Source organism: Mirounga angustirostris, unplaced genomic scaffold (genome assembly GCF_029215605.1).
Source record: "Mirounga angustirostris isolate CCGP_5_RB_7025 unplaced genomic scaffold, mMirAng1.0.hap1 SCAF_7, whole genome shotgun sequence".
NCBI lineage: Eukaryota > Metazoa > Chordata > Mammalia > Carnivora > Phocidae > Mirounga > Mirounga angustirostris.
Genome location: NW_026991715.1, coordinates 34,423,448 through 34,439,141, shown reverse-complemented (window position 1 = coordinate 34,439,141; position 15,694 = coordinate 34,423,448). Strand labels below are relative to the sequence as shown.

At 44.0% G+C, this 15,694-nt stretch overlaps 2 protein-coding genes across 3 annotated transcripts; both read right to left on the bottom strand.

The window, feature by feature from the left end:
- Positions 1 to 203: 203 nt before the first annotated feature.
- On the bottom strand, positions 204 to 7,703 carry ZMAT2 (zinc finger matrin-type 2). The gene is made up of 6 exons (XM_045894002.2): positions 7,522 to 7,703; positions 7,096 to 7,189; positions 5,679 to 5,802; positions 4,174 to 4,247; positions 3,574 to 3,719; positions 204 to 2,855 (listed from the first exon to the last, which is right to left on the bottom strand). The coding sequence occupies exons 1-6, from the start codon at positions 7,537 to 7,539 to the stop codon at positions 2,712 to 2,714; spliced, it is 600 nt and encodes a 199-aa protein (XP_045749958.1). The 5' UTR covers positions 7,540 to 7,703; the 3' UTR covers positions 204 to 2,711.
- Positions 5,757 to 15,661, bottom strand: LOC123857270 (histidine--tRNA ligase, mitochondrial). Of its 2 annotated transcripts, none has more exons than XM_045893982.3 (15): positions 15,350 to 15,661; positions 14,076 to 14,150; positions 13,690 to 13,809; positions 13,469 to 13,564; positions 12,381 to 12,506; positions 12,169 to 12,276; positions 11,813 to 11,911; positions 11,430 to 11,523; positions 10,741 to 10,868; positions 10,408 to 10,647; positions 10,128 to 10,244; positions 9,776 to 9,922; positions 8,892 to 9,225; positions 7,096 to 7,189; positions 5,757 to 5,802 (listed from the first exon to the last, which is right to left on the bottom strand). In XM_045893982.3, the coding sequence occupies exons 1-13, from the start codon at positions 15,455 to 15,457 to the stop codon at positions 9,166 to 9,168; spliced, it is 1,518 nt and encodes a 505-aa protein (XP_045749938.1). In that variant the 5' UTR covers positions 15,458 to 15,661; the 3' UTR covers positions 5,757 to 5,802; positions 7,096 to 7,189; positions 8,892 to 9,165. The 2 variants fall into 2 exon arrangements, with proteins under 2 accessions (XP_045749938.1, XP_064452070.1); XM_064596000.1 differs by having other exon boundaries at positions 8,965 to 9,225.
- Between the last annotated feature and the right edge of the window lie 33 nt (positions 15,662 to 15,694).

The window sequence follows — 15,694 nt, the reverse complement described above, 5'->3', positions numbered from 1 at the left end:
GTTTCACTGTTATATAAACAAAGCTGCAGTAAACATCCTTGTAAGTATATGTACACATACAAAGGTATGTTTTTAGAGTAGAATTGCTGGATTAAAGAATCTTCACACTTAAATTTTTAGAGGGGGTTATGAGATAAGAGAGTCCCTGGAGGTGCCTGAAGCCACAGAATCATCTGAAGCCATCCGATCTTTTGTTCCCCAGGTACTTTTAAAGGCAATTCCACCAGAATGTAAATTCCATGAGAGCTGGAACCCTGATGCCTTACCCCAAAAAAGAATATCAGGGCCTAGAACATGTTCAGCATCTCAGCAATCACTGAATAAATGAACACATGTAGGCCAGTCACAGGCATATTCCTCAACCTAAATGCAAAATTTCCATGGATTTTAGAAAGACCACAAACATCAAAGAAATTTCTCTTTCAGAGATTTGAGTTATCTGGAATTGCTCTGGGGTCCTAAATTTCCACCCCATCTCATTCTTCCCCCTTTCCAAGTCACCAGCTTGAGTCCCTTCACATACCCATGACCCAGACCTACCCCTTAGAGACCCAAACCACTTGCCAGTCCCAAGAGAATTTAGATAGAAAACCTAAAATTCAGAATTGCTCTTTATTATAGGTGACCAAAGATAAGATTCCACTGTACCAAAGAGAATGGGAAATCATTTGAAGACAAGCTGAATTAGGTGGTTTCCTAAAGAGTACTAAAAAATGGAAGGAACTCAGCTGACACTTTCTCCAGCCTGCCTTGAAAGGAGGAGCAAAAGGGCCCAGGCTACTAGAGTAGAGCATTACTGGAAGGACCTGTAGAGCACATAATCCTGTCAAGGAAAATAACCCACTAATCTGCCTGCAATTGGCCAACAAATACTGTATGTGAAACTCTGAGCCAGTAGACAGACACATTCACAGTGATCCCAATGGCAAGACTGAGCATCAGAAATAAATTAGGCAAAAGTTATACCTGGCAGCAAGGGAGTTATGTACAAAAGTTCAAAGGAAAAGAGTATACTACTTTAAAGGACCCACAGGTGGTTCAGATGCTTCAAGGGGCTAAATGAGGCAGAGAATGTAAATAAGCCATATGGTGGCAGCCTTTTTAACTCACACAGAGCCCACTTTTCAGGATACAGAACCACCAAAGGTTATTATAGAATTCACCTAGTTGGGAGTTTGTGTAACTATTATTGGTTTGTTCAAGAGACAGATTTTTTTTCCTCTGTATCCCTGGGATCTGGCACAGTACCCAATCCAGGGAATATCAAAGCTTTTTCTTTAGTTAAGCAGTCTGTCACATCCAATTCTCAAGTTAGACCAATATAGGGAAGGCAGCTTATCAATGCTTCTCAATGGGACTGCGGGCAGGGATTTCACCAACTCCTGGGGACATATCCTTATTTGTCAAACTTGGAGAGGAGGTGCTACCAGCATCTAGTGAGTAGAGGCTAGGGATACTGCTAAACATCCTGAAATGCACAAGAGAGCCTCCACAACAAAGAATTAACCAGCCTAAAATGTCAACAGTGCCAAAACTTAGTAACCCTGTGCCTAGTCTAACTGCAGATAGTAAGGAAAACACTAAGCTCAACCCTAAACTCTGTTCCAAAAACAGACCAAAGGAGGCTAAAATTATAGGAAAAGTTGGGTTCAGACTCCTTCGGACACACATCCCATCAGAGGAAATTACAACTCGTGCTGAAGGAACCTAGAAAAAAAAAAAGTGACAGGGCTCAAATGAAGGGAGAAGAAAGAAGAAGCTCTATATGTAAATACTCAGTGTAGGAAGAACAAAAACAATACACGGGGAAGAATATGGAATGTTCCCACCAAATGTGAATAGGCCCAGTCAATGCCATTTATTATACATGTTGAACAGTCTCTGAGACCCAAGGGCTCCCATATGAAGTTTTTTTTTTTTTTCCTTTTTCTTTTTTGCATCAAACAGGTTCTTCCAAGAGCCTGCTCACAAGGAAGAAAAAAAGAAAAAGAGTAATCCTCAATAAAATGAAACAAACAGGAAAAGCTGAACAGTCTACATATGAAAAACAAAGGTTAAAAAACTCACCAGACAAAAACCACACCAAACACTCATCCCATTTAATTTCCTGTTACATGCACTGAGAGAGCCAAGAACATCAGGCCCCATGGCAGCAATACTCTGAGGTTCAAGCTCAGGCTCCCTCTATGTGACAAATTCATGCACACACACCCGCACATACCACTGACCCAGGCAGAAATACACATGCATGCGCAGGTGGTAGAGAATCACAGGGAGGTTGGGGGGGAGGGGAAGAGTGCTATCAACTGGACACTGGGGACCCAGAGAACCCTTCTGCTGCAGGCTAAGCAAGAGTCAAAATTAAAACAAAGGGAAAACACAGGATAAATGTAGGATGCTCAGAGAAGAAATTGGACAGATGAAGAGGGAAAGATACAGGGGGAGTTTTGGGAAAGCAGCCTCAGAAGAGGTTTTTCTTTATTGGGAACTCAGGCAGAGGTTCTGTGACTCCAGTGATATACTGAGGCTAAAGGAATATGCCACAGCATTACCTCTGCATCCTGTGCTCTCTCCCAAAGTAGAGGGAAACCACAGACACCCACCTCTAGCCCTCCCCACTGTGGCTCCTAAGGACTTTCCCAAGTACCCCCCAAAAAATGACCCCCCCACACACACACACAAAGTTAGCAAAGAGCCAAGCACAGAAAGCCTCAGTAACTCTTCTTGGTGGAACCAAAGCCAGAGAAGCCCATCACAGCTGCCATCTCATCATCCTCCTCAAATGTCAAGTCCTCCTCAGCCCTCCTTTTCTTCTCCTTCTGTTTCTCTTTCTTGTAGGCTTTGGCCTTTTCCTCCTAGGGGGGAAATCACTCAGAATCAGTTCAGACTCCTGAGCCAAACGTTGAAAGAGACAAGTGAGTATCAAGATTCCTTTCTATCTTTAGGAGAAAATAGTTAAAGACAAGTAAAATTTCAAGAGCAGAGGAAAAGCCACAGTAAAGATTTAAAGAACAACAAAGAGCAGTTTTAGCCTGTGAAGAGCACTTCTCAGTCCTACATTCCAATTCATCTCTAGTTCTTAAAAAGGTTATGGAAGCAAAACCACATAACAGCAACTATTATCCTGGGGCACACAGTACATGCCAGTAATTGATCTAAACGCTTTATGTAGATTATAAACTAAAATCTCTCTCTAATGGGAAAACTGAGGCATGGAGAGGTTATATAACTTGCCCAAAAGTCATAGCCAGTAAGTGAAGGAAACAGAATTCTGACCCTGTCAGCCTGGTTCCATGTGCCTCTTGGGGACTAGGTGTATTTAATCCCTCCTGTAGTAAAAAAAATAAGTAGGCCCAGACAGTCCAGGAAAAAAAAAGGATAGGTTTACAGCCATATCCTTCAGATCACAAGAGTCCCAAACAAAGGCAATAAATGTTTCCCCCAGTATAGTGAAATTCAGGATACAACTATCCTCTGGGGGTGGGAGTGGAATGAAGAAGAGAGCCTCCTCATGATTTGTAACATAAAATTCAAAGCTAGGGGACAAAAGATGGAAAGATACCAGAGCCTTACCTCTTCTCTGAGCTCTTTCATTCTTTCCTCAAAATCATAATCTTTCTGTTTCTCTTCCATCTTCTTCTTGTTGACTTCAAAACGTTTCTTCACCTGATCCAAGGTGGAACGTTCCACACGCATAGACATGCCCAGATTTCGCTGATCTGGGTGGGATCAACAGTGAAAATGGTGATGGCATTACAATATCCTCAGCCCCTCAAAAAGTCTTTGACATTAAAAAAAAAACAAAAAACCTTTTCATAAAATACACAGGAAAAATAATTATGACTGGAAAAAGAAACTCCCTTGGCTTTACTTGTTCCCAGAAGCAGCAGCTACAGATAGCAAGATGCAAGTGGCTTTCAACTGCCCTTACTGAGCAAATGCACACCAGTCAGGACAGCTAGGCCTTGGAGAAGACCTTGTTGAGAGCCTAGAACAGTGTCTCATCTCAGGGCCTCCAGAAACATTAGATAATGAAGTAAAGCATGCCCTGTACTGAAACTACTGGAGAAATTCTCAGGCATTAAAAAAAAATCCAACTGAAACCACTCTTTCCCCTACCCCACCTCCAAAACCCAGTCCCAGCCCTAGTCACAAACTACCTCCAAGCCTTACGTTTCTTTCCATTAATGTGATCCAGGAAGTTGATAGAGTCCTTCACCACACAGTCACAGACATTGCAATAATACCTAGCAAACAGAAGAAACAGCACTTGTGTCAAATCTAGCTGTAAGGTAATGTTTTCAACCAACAAACTCGTATTTTTAGGTAAATTTTCTTTTTACAAGAAGAAGGTACTTCTCATTTTCATAAAGCATTACCTCTTGGAAGAATATGGTAACCAACCTCCAAGATGGCCCCACAATGATCCCCAAATTCCTGGTATTTGTACCTTGGGCAGTCCCCTCCCAGTTCATACTAGGGTTGATCTGTGACCAAAAGAATATCTCAGGGTGCCTGGTGGCTCAGTCAGTTAATCATCTGCCTTCGGCTCAGGTCATGATTTCAGGGTCCTGGGATTGAGCCCTACGTTAGGCTCCCTGCTCAGCGGGGAGTCTGCTTCTCTCTCGCCCCTCTGCCTGCTCATGCTCTCTCTTTCAAATAAATAAATAAAATTTTAAAAGAAAAGTTTAAAGTGATGCAATAGCACTTCCAAGATTAGGTCATTTAAAAAAAAAAAAAAAGGTGGCTTCGGTCTTAGTCTGTCTATGTCTTATTCTGGGGAAGCCGAAGCCACTTGCTTTATTGTGAGCAGCACTACAGAGAGGCCCATGAGGCAAAGAACTGAGGCCTCCAAAGCACTGTCACATGAAAGAGCTTTCAATCAAATCAATCAGGCCCACCTACGCCTCAGATGAATGCAGACCCAGCAGATATCTTCAATGAAGCTTTGTGAAACCCTAAGCCAGAACCACAGAGGTTAAGTAAGTCTGTCCCAGATTACTTACCCACAGAAATTGTGAGCTATCTGCTGTTGTATGCCACTAAATTTTGGGTGAATTTGTTAATTTACACAGCAATAGATAACTAATACAGAGAGAAATGATGTTTGTGGGTTTTCTAAGCAAGCCAGAGACATCTCACTCACTGCTGTTTTTGCCCTCCTGCTAGAAGACCTAAGTGAACAAAGAAGTAATGGTGGGCAAAACAGACTAGAGCTCTCGCAGGACACTTCTTCCCATGGGTTATAGTCTTGGTCTAGGAGGAAGGTGTACGATCAAGCAATCCATAACAACTACAACATACTCTGCAACCAGTCTGGAACCTCAACTCCCTTTATTCACCATCAACAGCTCCTAGGCTCCATTCTAGCTCCACCTAATCTCTCCCCTAGAAATGTCCTTAGTAGTCCTTTCATTCATTTCTTCCTCTTCCAAGATATTAAGAAGTAGTGATAGCACTAATATGAAGAGGCCTACAGAGTGGTCTCTCCTAGAGACACTACTATGTTTAGTTGAGGCCTTGGGTGGGGAGGAGAGAAAAACAAATATAAAGGTAGAATTATAGGTAACATAGTTGTTCTCCTGGGGCCAGAGAACCTCCTCAACACTTGCTAAAACCAACACAGACAGTTTATTTGACCTATTTCTGGCTCCTGAGAAAGACGAAAAGTCACTCACCCTCCCATCTCAGATTGTGGCGTGGTCTTGGTAATGACAATTGTCTTCCCAAGCTTGGATTCCAGGTCCACCTTATAGTCTCTATGCCGGAGAAGCTCCCGTTTGACTGGCTGCACTGGTTTTCCTAAAATATAATAGAGAAAGAAGTCCCTTTAATATTACAGTTTCTTAAGGAGAAAGGAAAAAAAAAATGCATGAAACCCGAAATACAGATGTCTACTCTCATTTCTTTCTTGAGCCTGAACCAAGGGACACAATGAGCACTTCTAGCAGCAGCTAGGGGAGAATCTCAACACAGGAAAAATGATAAGCAATCCCTAAACTCTCTATAGAGTTTTTAACACTTTAAAACCAACAAGTCTAAAACCAAAGTTTTTTATTTATTGATTAACTGAATTGAAGGGAGTTCCTAATTTTCACAAAAAGCAAACTTTTAAAAGAAAAGCAAGGAGGGGCGCCTGGGTGGTTCAGTCAGTTAAGCGTCTGCCTTCAGCTCAGGTCATAATCCCAGGGTCCTGGGATCAAGTCCCACATCAGGCTCCCTGCTTGCGGGGAGTCTGCTTCTCCCTCTGCCCCTCACCCTGCTCATGCTCTCTCTCTCAAATAAAATCTTTAAAAAAAAAAGATTAAAAAAATTAAATAAAAGTAAGGATATTCAGTAATACTTTCGGACAGATACCCCAAGCATAACACAAAAGCAATCTTCAGAGGGCTGGGGAAAATTTTTAATAGGGGACCAACATTCAGGAAATACCTGTTACATACTCGGCACTATTGTACAAATTACATCAAAACTAAAAGGATTAGTGTGTGCAAGGTGGTGTGAAAGTAAAGTGAAAGAAGAATGCGTATGTTTGAAAACAGATAAAAAAGTAAGTTCTTTTTGTATAGTGGAATCTCCATCTAGGAAAGGAGAACCAACTCCCTGACACTATACAAAACATAGAGAACAGTACTACTAAACCACCAGCTGAAACAATCACACATTCCTTGGTGAGTACCCTTGCTCTTCTCAGACTATAGGGCAAGGTCTTGATTGGGCCAATTATGATGTTCTTCCCCTTAAGTGACTTTAAGGGAAAGAGTATCTTCAATAGCAGTAATGCACAGCAGCAAAATAGTCCATTTCTCTACCAAGGATTCTACTCTCTTCTTTGTACTTGAGAAAAGTAGGAAATGAGCTAAGCAAAAGGACGGCAAGAAAGCAGAGGAAACGGAGCTAGAAAACACCTCAAAACCGCTTCAGTCCATTTCCTCGCTCTCATTTTTATACATTAAAAAATCGAGAACCAGGGAGGCAACACTCTGCCAGAGGATACACAGGGTATGAGGACATCGCATTTCAACTCCCCACCCGCTCTCCAGCTATGGCTTCACCTCTACGATACCCATAACCCTTGTTGGAGTAGGCACCCACCATCCTTCTTTTCTCTCTCTTCCGTAAGCCTCTTCTCGGCGAGCTTCTCATACTCATCTTTGTCCCACTTTCGGCGAAAGTCCAAGTTTTTTGTCTGTAGGGAGAAAAGCGCTCAAGATTCGGGCTAATCATATCCAACCCCTAGAGAAACGGAGAGAACCGCGTCCACGCTGGCAAGGCGACCCCAGGACTGTAGAGAGCGAAAACTCTCCGGACCGCACCAGGAGGCTGAGGTGGCCTCAGGACCCCAACCCGAAAGACCTCCGGGATTCCACAGACCCTGCGCCAGGACCCCACAGGGAAGCTCTTGAACCCAGGCAACTGGACCGCAAGGAGGTGTTGAGAAGCCAGTCGGGTGCAGGATATTCCGCGCTGAGAAGCCACCCCCTGCCCCCCGATCAAAGCCTCCTTACACACAACACCTACCCCGCTACCCGACGCCATCTTCACTGCGAAGTGAATGGGAAGCCGGAAAATGACGTAAAAGGCGGCCCTGAGCCGTAAAGCAAGCTCGCCCTCCAATAAGCTTAGAGTCTCGCGTTCTAAACGAGCTAAGGACTGGAGAGCTTCTAAAATAGGCTTGTCGGCCCCTCCTCTGCCCCGAGGAAATGGCGCGTGCGCATGGAGACCGTGAAGCAATACGGAAGTAAGGGCACCTACAAATGGTTTTTGCCTTGGCTTCCTAAACAAGCATCGAAGGGCTGATTTAGTTCAACTCGTCTATTTTACAAACAAGGAAACGGTTCAAATCAGTGCCCTCTGATCTAGTCTAATCAATTTTGCGTGCGTTTGCCAAGAATTTCTAAATTTTCTTTGAGGCTGCATTGGTTATCAGGAGCCTCTAGCTGCCCCATTACCTGTATGCACTAAAGATATGGCCCCGACACCAGTGTTTTTAAAAGTTGCAGCCTTCCCACAGCATACGTAGAAAGCGTTTTTTTTTTTGCACAGTCTCTTTATTTTTGAAGCAATGCTATCACCCTTCAGTTAACTCATCTTTCTTCAGTGAAGAACTTTATAGTCATTCAATCTATAGGGCACAATTTAATCAACATGATTGGACTTGGAAAAGCCAGTCATCAGCAACACTGTAGGGTGAAGAACTCTGGCAGATGGCTCACTATATGTTGATTTAGACATGACTGTGTCTCCAAGTTGGGGGGGGGGCGGGCAGTGGGGAGCACTGGGGAACTGTGACTGCTCCCTTCACTGAGTACAGAAGCATCAGCCTTGGGAGGTTGCTCCTAGCTCTTAGAATTCTCCAGTGTACACTCCAGCGCTTTCTACGGCCTATGCAAACCAATCTCCTGATAACAAATCACCCAAACTATATATAATATTTTATTTAATATATTATCCAATCACTTCTAGAACAGCCACCTCCATAGGAGAACATGGAATATAGTCAAGCAGTAATTCTGGCACAAGAAATGGTCTCCAAAATCTCAAAAGATTATACCATTTTGTCAGTCACCTATTAAATTCAACATTCAAGATTACTAAACAGACAGCCTCACTCTATTAACAGTGGATGGACTAGAGAGATGCCACATCAAAATGAGCACTGCTGTGCCCTTAGGATAGCATATTTGTCCTCAAACAAAGGAGAAAGCAGCCATTTTCCCCTTCCTTGCTGTCTCCCAAAACTCCCTGGACAAGCCAAGGGCAGGTTGTGGACAAATTTCCCAGAATCTGGTTCAGAAGCCATAGTGGAAGGTCAAGTATCTGTCTGATCTCAATGGTCTCAGCCTGAGGCAACTTTCCTAGAGCCTTGCTCAAAGCAACCATCTCCGCACCTCTTGGCAGCATTCAATGGCACTTCAAATCTGCCATCTGTCTCTGCAGTTAGAGCATGTCTCTTTCACATACCAGCCATCTGCATCCACGCAGAATAGCTGCTCTCACTAGCCCAGGAGTCCTCAGGGCCTCCTGCAGTTCTGTACCCAGAAAGGATGGAGGAGGCCAAGGAACTTGTCACCGATCCTGGCCAGCAGTTGTGAATTCCATCAGGAACTCAGTCCTAGAACAAACATCCTCTAGAAAAAGCAGCAGATGGCAAGCAGGCAAGGATCAAGACTCAGATAGTGTCTTCTGAATTTCAGCCACAAGATTTTCTCGTTTAATGGCCACCTGTAACATAAGAGAACCCTCATGTGACAAACTAGAGAGTGATACTAGCTTCTTAGTCACTGCTTTTCCAGATTCATTTTACCCTGCTCCCACTACTTATATAACCAGTAGAAAGAAATGTGGGCTTCAAGCTGAACTAGAGAATGTATGCCCTCAAGACTAGAGATTCAAACACCTGGGGCATCTGCCTGGCTCAGGTGGTAGAGCATGTGACTTTTGACCTTGGCATTGTGAGTTCAAGCCCCAAGCAGGGTGGGAGAGATTACTTAAAAAATAAAGTCTTTAAAAAGAGAGACACAGAGAGAGAGGGATTTTCAAACACCTGATCTGTGTCTATTTTGTTGGATTGGTCTCAAAATACCCATTAAGATTTCATCTGTCCTTCTGCCCACCTACCTAATATTCACTGGCTAACGGGTTGCCTGCGTGGGTCTTCATTCATCTCTACCACTATTAACCGTGGAGACATTTCCTTAGCCATAAGATACATATTTCTTAAAGAATCTAAGAAAAGTAGAAACACTTGGTGCCTTCTATTTCCCCCACTCACCTCCTCCCTGCTGGCCACTGAACGAAGCTTGATTACCCCTTCTTTCAGTTCTTGCTCACCAATAATGACCGCCAGTGGAATACCCATGTGCTCACAGTAGTGCAGTTGAGTTAGTAGTTTAGGGTTGTTCTTATACAGCAGCTCTGCCTGAAAAGGGTGAAGACAGAATAAGGGGCTTAGAAGTGACCACACTCCTCAAGCATTTCCAAAGAAATAAGGGGCTAGCCTTCCTACCAGAAGACACTTTAGTGAAGACTAGAAAGGTCTTGAGTTACACCTTAGGCTTTACGTAGAAATGGCCACGTGAATGGCCAAACATACCTAGACGACTTGGATATCAGTTCTACCATACCTTGATCCCAGCATCCCAAAGCTCTGAAATTAGCTTCAACCGTTCATGAAGAAAGTTCTTCTGTGGTGTGGCCACAAACACTTGAGTCTCTGTGGTCCGTATCTTCTGACCAGAAGTCTGATTAAAGAGAGAGAAGAAAGTAAAACTAATAAAAAACTTCCTGTGCATCAGTAATTTAAAAAAAAAAACAAAAAGAATCATCAGGAAAACAGTCCAACTGTATATCCACAAACATGAGTTTTTAGTCTCCAGCCCCACTCCACTCCTACCTAGGACCTACCTTCAACCTCTGTTCCACAATGGCGAAGATTCGCTCCACCCCAATACTGAGCCCCACACACGGCACCTTGCGGCCCTTGGGGTCAAACATGCCCACCAACCCATCATAGCGTCCACCAGCAGCCACACTGCCCACATTGAAGGACTCCTCTGCCTGAGCTGGGGTCTGTAGTAGCACCGCTTCATAGATCACTCCAGTATAGTAGTCCAGTCCCCGAGCTAGGCTTAGGTCAAAACAGATCTGTGGGAACAAGTATATTAAGTCCCAAAAAAGACTCAGGACACTGAAAACCCCAAAGTTCAGCAGGAAGTCCACACTCCCAACTCAGCTTACCTTCTCAGCAATTCCAAATAAAGTCAGGTATTCAAACAGCAGCTTCAAGTCCCCCAAGCCCTCTAGGGCCTGCTTGTTCTGGGATAGTCTAGAATCCTGGAACATTTCCTCTACCAAGGACACCCCACCTGGAGAGACATATGGGGAGAAATAAGTCTGTGCTTTCACCCAGATGTGTTTTACCCAAATTTATTCTTAATATGCTCCAGCTAATCCTCTTCATTTTTTTTTTTTTTTTAAGATTTTTTATTTATTTGACAGAGAGAGAGATAGCGAGAGCAGAAACACAAGCAGGGGGAGTGGGAGAAGGAGAAGCAGGCTTCCCACTGAGCAGGGAGCCTGATGTGGGGCTCGATCCCAGGACCCTGGGATCATGACCTGAGCCGGAGGCAGACGCTTAACGACTGAGCCACCCAGGTGCCCCTCCTCCTCATTTTCTTAGTTAAAAAAACAAACAAACCAACCAAAAAAAAAACCATCCTGATCTCTTATGACCAGACTCTCCTCCTCTGCCTTTGCCATCTGAAGACATAAAGTTGTTATTACACTAAGTAAAAGGGAAATTAAATTCAGGCCAGGTTCTGGCACTTAGCTTATCTTTGGAAAGGAGCTGTTTCTGAGGTAGAAGTTGTACACACATCCCCCTCACTCCAGTTCTATCACAGAGCTCTGAAAACTCTGGTTCTTACCATGACATTGGACATAGTCACCAATTCTATCAGCCACTTCAGGAGCCAGGCCTTTCTTTGCCACCATCTCATGTCTCACATCATTCCAAGATATCTGTGCAAACACCCAAACATTAGCCCAGTTCCAAGATCCTTCTTCATCTAACTGGAAATGTCATGAGTAGCTAACACTACACTCAACAAAGTCAGAGGCAGGTTAGGAAATGCAGCCACAGTCAACCCACTGCACAACAAAGCTCAGGTCTTGCTTTGGACTATCTCCTTACCTTCCCCAGACAAAGCTCACTTCTAGTCACTGTCTCCTTATTTTTCTCTAGGGGTACAGATTTGAGGGCAGGGCAGGGACCCTGATATGGTCTACTGAAGCATGTCTTTTTAGTTACCTTGTCTAGTTTGTCTATTGAGGAGCAGATGGCATGGAACTTGCTTTCAGGAACACCACAGACAGCCAACAACCCATCCAAAATCCGCCGATCATTGACCTGTGAATTCAGCGGAAATAACCCAAGTGCCTTGTCAACGCTTTTTCCCTCATAACAATGGCAGTCCCTATTAGCCTATCTCGTAAAAAGGACAGAAAAAAAATTTCATAGCACGACTATATAGATATAGATGAAATACAACAGCTGTACTGAGAAAGTCCCAGGTCTACAGGCTTAAAGGCTGGGGTCACCTATGTTTTAGGAGAGCATCAGGCCAAATCCAGACTTCTCCCCTCAGTCTTCAGTCCTGGTCTCACCTTAATGAGAAAGTCCCCCAGCTGCAACCCACTTAGGATTTCACACATGATCTTCAAACACTCTGCATCAGGGATCATAGGGTCAAACTGACCAGCAATGTCAAAATCCTGCAGCAAAGAAAAAGGGGGAAAAAAATCTTCACTGAGCAGCCAGTTCCCAGGTTGTAGCTCCCCAAACTATCAAACCATGCTGCCCACATCTGGTCACTTACACACTGGCAGAACTCCCTGTAGCGGCCTTGGACTATGGTTGGGCTCTCTCGCCGCCATACCTTTCCAACTTGGTAGCGTTTCATCTTCTTCACTTTATTCATGGCCAGATAACGAGCAAAAGGGACCTCACATAAACAGGTTAAGGAGAAAGCATACTGCATCCAAAGCTTAGGCCCAGTGTAAAGACATCTGGGAGAACTGGGCCATTACCAATTGGATATCATCCACTAGGATGAAAACAAGAACATTCTCTGTCTTGTTTCCCACTGTCCCTAATGCCTAGCAGTGCTTGACATTCAATATATATAAAGGAATGAAGGAATCCCACCAAGCAAAAGTGCAAGTTCAGTAAAAAAGCAGGAGAAGCTGGCCTGCTGCCCACTGAATGAGATAGAAATGACCCAAGAACTCCAAGTATGGGCTATTCCTTCCCATTCAGATCAATTCTCAGCCATTTCAAAATAGTCAAGTTTCAGAACTTGGATTTGCCTGCAACTTCTATGTCAATGTCTTTTCACTTCTTTTCTTCTTTTTTTTTTATGTCAATGTTTCTTTTTTTTTTTTTAAGATTTTATTTATTTATTTGACAGAGAGAGGCACAACGAGAGAGGGAACACAAGCAGGGGGAGTGGGAGAGGGAGAAGCAGGCTTCCCACCGAGCGGGGGGCCCGATGTGGGGCTCAATCCCAGGACCCTGGGATCATGACCTGAGCTGAAGGCAGACGCTTAACGACTGAGCCACCCAGGAGCCCCTATGTCAATGTTTCTTAAAGTATAGGTTGAGAACCACCTGCCTCTTCATGACCCCAGATGCCTGTTTAAAATGCAGATTGCTGAACCCCAGTCCAGGTACAGAATTAATATCTGGGGCTAAGGGCCAGAAATCCGTATTTCTGATACACAATAAAGTTAAATGACAGTGCTCCAGGCCAGGCTCTGCTGGCAGAATTGCCTTCTGGGAGGAACTGGAAGTAAAGGCTGCTGCAAACAGACCTATGGGATCCCAGAGGCACTGTTGTTCCCTTTTGTCAAAGGAAGCCCTCTGGGTTTGGAAAGAGATGTCAGTCTCTAACACTTAGAACGATACAGTAAGGTCATAGCGCAGGGACAATAGCTCTCCACCTTGATCCTTCAGATCATAGATTAGCCCGGAGTCCTCTCCATACTTCTCAGTGAGCATTTCCTGCAGGGATCAAACAAAAACCACCACAGTTCAAAGGAGGACTCCAGAACACAGGCTAAAAGTTCTTTGGGAAACTGAAGGCAGATAAAGAACTGGAGTTCCAGCACTCTCTTTTCTCCTCTTACCTTAAGCTCAAATGCTGGAGTATCTAATCTCTTTGCTCCATGACGTTTAAAGCAGCCAACAACCATATCAAGAATTTTCTCCCTCACAACCATCTGCTGGGGACTAAGATCTCTGGTGCCCTAGAAACCAAAAGCAGCCATGGTGAAAACACAGACAAAAAACAAGTCCATTTAAGACAAAGAGTTAAACAACATCTATAATCGAAAGTTGGAAGTTGAAATCTCTTTGAGCTCAGTTGACTGAGCCCTATCAGTATCTCAAGAATAGTGAACTTTTTTTTTAAATTAGTCTCAAAAGACATTAAAAGGGATTAGGAAGAGACAAGCAGAGCAGAGGGCAGTCTCCAAGGCACTCTAATAGGACAGGGTGGGGTAAAGGGCATTACCTTTGGTGTCTTGATAATAAAATTTGATTTCTCTTGATGTGGTTTCAGTTGGGATGTTAACACTGCCTCTGAAACCTGGCAGAAAAAGGAATGTGAGATGTGAGCCACAAGACTGGCCAGACCTGGGACATCTCTGGCCCTATGGCCCGACCTGCAAAGACATCTGGCCCTGAGCAAGACAACCTGAACGCTGTTTTATCTACTTCAATCTCGGCCTCCCTCCAAAACATACATCATATTTGCTCTATGTACTTAATACACATGAGATCAGGTTTTTATCATATTTGGAGTTTTTAAATGTCTGGAAAAGCTTAAGCACCGGAGAACAATGAAGGCACAGAACAATCTCCACCACTACTTCCACCAACCATCTAGGAGTAGGAATTAATATGATCTCCAATTCTTAGTTCCTACTCAAAGAGCAAAAACATGAACATGAATTTTTAATAAGGAAGCAATGGTCATTAGGCTTAGAGACATGGAAAAAGTAACCTAAAGACAGAAGAGAACAAGCCCAAAACACACAACATGCTTGTGGAGTGACCAGGAATGGATATCCAAATTGAACTAAAAAATCAGACTGGTAGGATGCTGTAACGAAAATTAATAACAAAAGATCTGAACCCTGCTGTTCATAGTAGCACAATGCATCTGCTAGGGTCTATACCAAAGTAAAAATGAATTGGTAATTTTGTTTATTAGCAGTAGGCTGTATGCCGGCCCTTCCAGAAATACAGAGGATGTGGTAGTTCCATATTTTGGCGGATTCTCTCCTCCAAAGGATGGCAGTTCAAGTCCACAGTGCTTCCTCTGCAATTCCAAAATCCAAAAATCTCTAAAAACCGAAAAGTGGTTTTGGGGTTTCTTTATTTTCAGGGAGGGGGAGCTCATTTTGAGGTAACTCTAATGTGAACTCAGTCTACCTGTGGTCTTCAGTCATCTCACTTAATGGGGATATTCATATACTTTGCTTAAGAATGTGTTTGACCCCAAGAGGTTCACATAAGTGACTGTGGACTTCTATTAAAAAGACTCCTTTACTATGTATCCGTAGATAAGTCATTTAACCTTGCAGCTCTTTCCTCAACTGTAAAATGGAAATAATCCCAATCTCTCAAGATTGCTATGAAGATTAAATGACAAAGCATCTAAAATGCTTAGCTCAGTACCGGTAGACTACTCAAAAAAAACCCCGACTGTACTACTAGACTGCATGCAGTCCATGCTTTCAGACCTTGATATCCTGCCCCAACAGACCACTCAGTCTGGCTCACCTGGCTATGAAAATGGACCTCCCTGATGCACACAAGACCGGACGGCCGCAGGAGCTGGTTGAACAGTGAAACCCAGGCCCTCATGTGCAGGAGTCCGAACGGGGGCATCGCGTAACTGGAGGCAGCCTTTCCGAGACAGGAGCCAAAGGACCTGAGAACGAGGCAGGTCGGACCCCGCCCCAGTAAGGGTGCAGAGCGCTGTAGAGGTTAGCCGTAGCACCAGCGAAAATGCGATCACTTCCGCACCTTCCAAAGCCTGAAGGAGGGCTCCGAACCTCTCAAGCTCCGTTTTAGCTTCAGCACTTCCGGTAGTAGCCGGAAGTGGTTGTTGTGCTCGGCGGAGGC

What these genes read in the sequence shown, in the direction of transcription:
- ZMAT2 (XM_045894002.2), bottom strand. An exon ending in AGAGAGAGAAAAGAAGGATG is followed by an intron (nt 5,803 to 7,095) that starts GTGGGTGCCTAC and finishes ATTATATTTTAG; the next exon opens with GAAAACCAGTGCAGCCAGTC. An exon ending in TGAAAGAGCTCAGAGAAGAG is followed by an intron (nt 2,856 to 3,573) that starts GTAAGGCTCTGG and finishes TTTCCCCCCTAG; the next exon opens with GAGGAAAAGGCCAAAGCCTA.
- LOC123857270 (XM_045893982.3), bottom strand. Translation starts at nt 15,457, where the DNA reads ATGCCCCCGTTCGGACTCCTGCACATGAGGGCCTGGGTTTCACTGTTC. An exon ending in TTATTATCAAGACACCAAAG is followed by an intron (nt 13,810 to 14,075) that starts GTAATGCCCTTT and finishes TTTGGTTTCTAG; the next exon opens with GGCACCAGAGATCTTAGTCC. An exon ending in TGGGGGACTTTCTCATTAAG is followed by an intron (nt 11,912 to 12,168) that starts GTGAGACCAGGA and finishes CTGAATTCACAG; the next exon opens with GTCAATGATCGGCGGATTTT.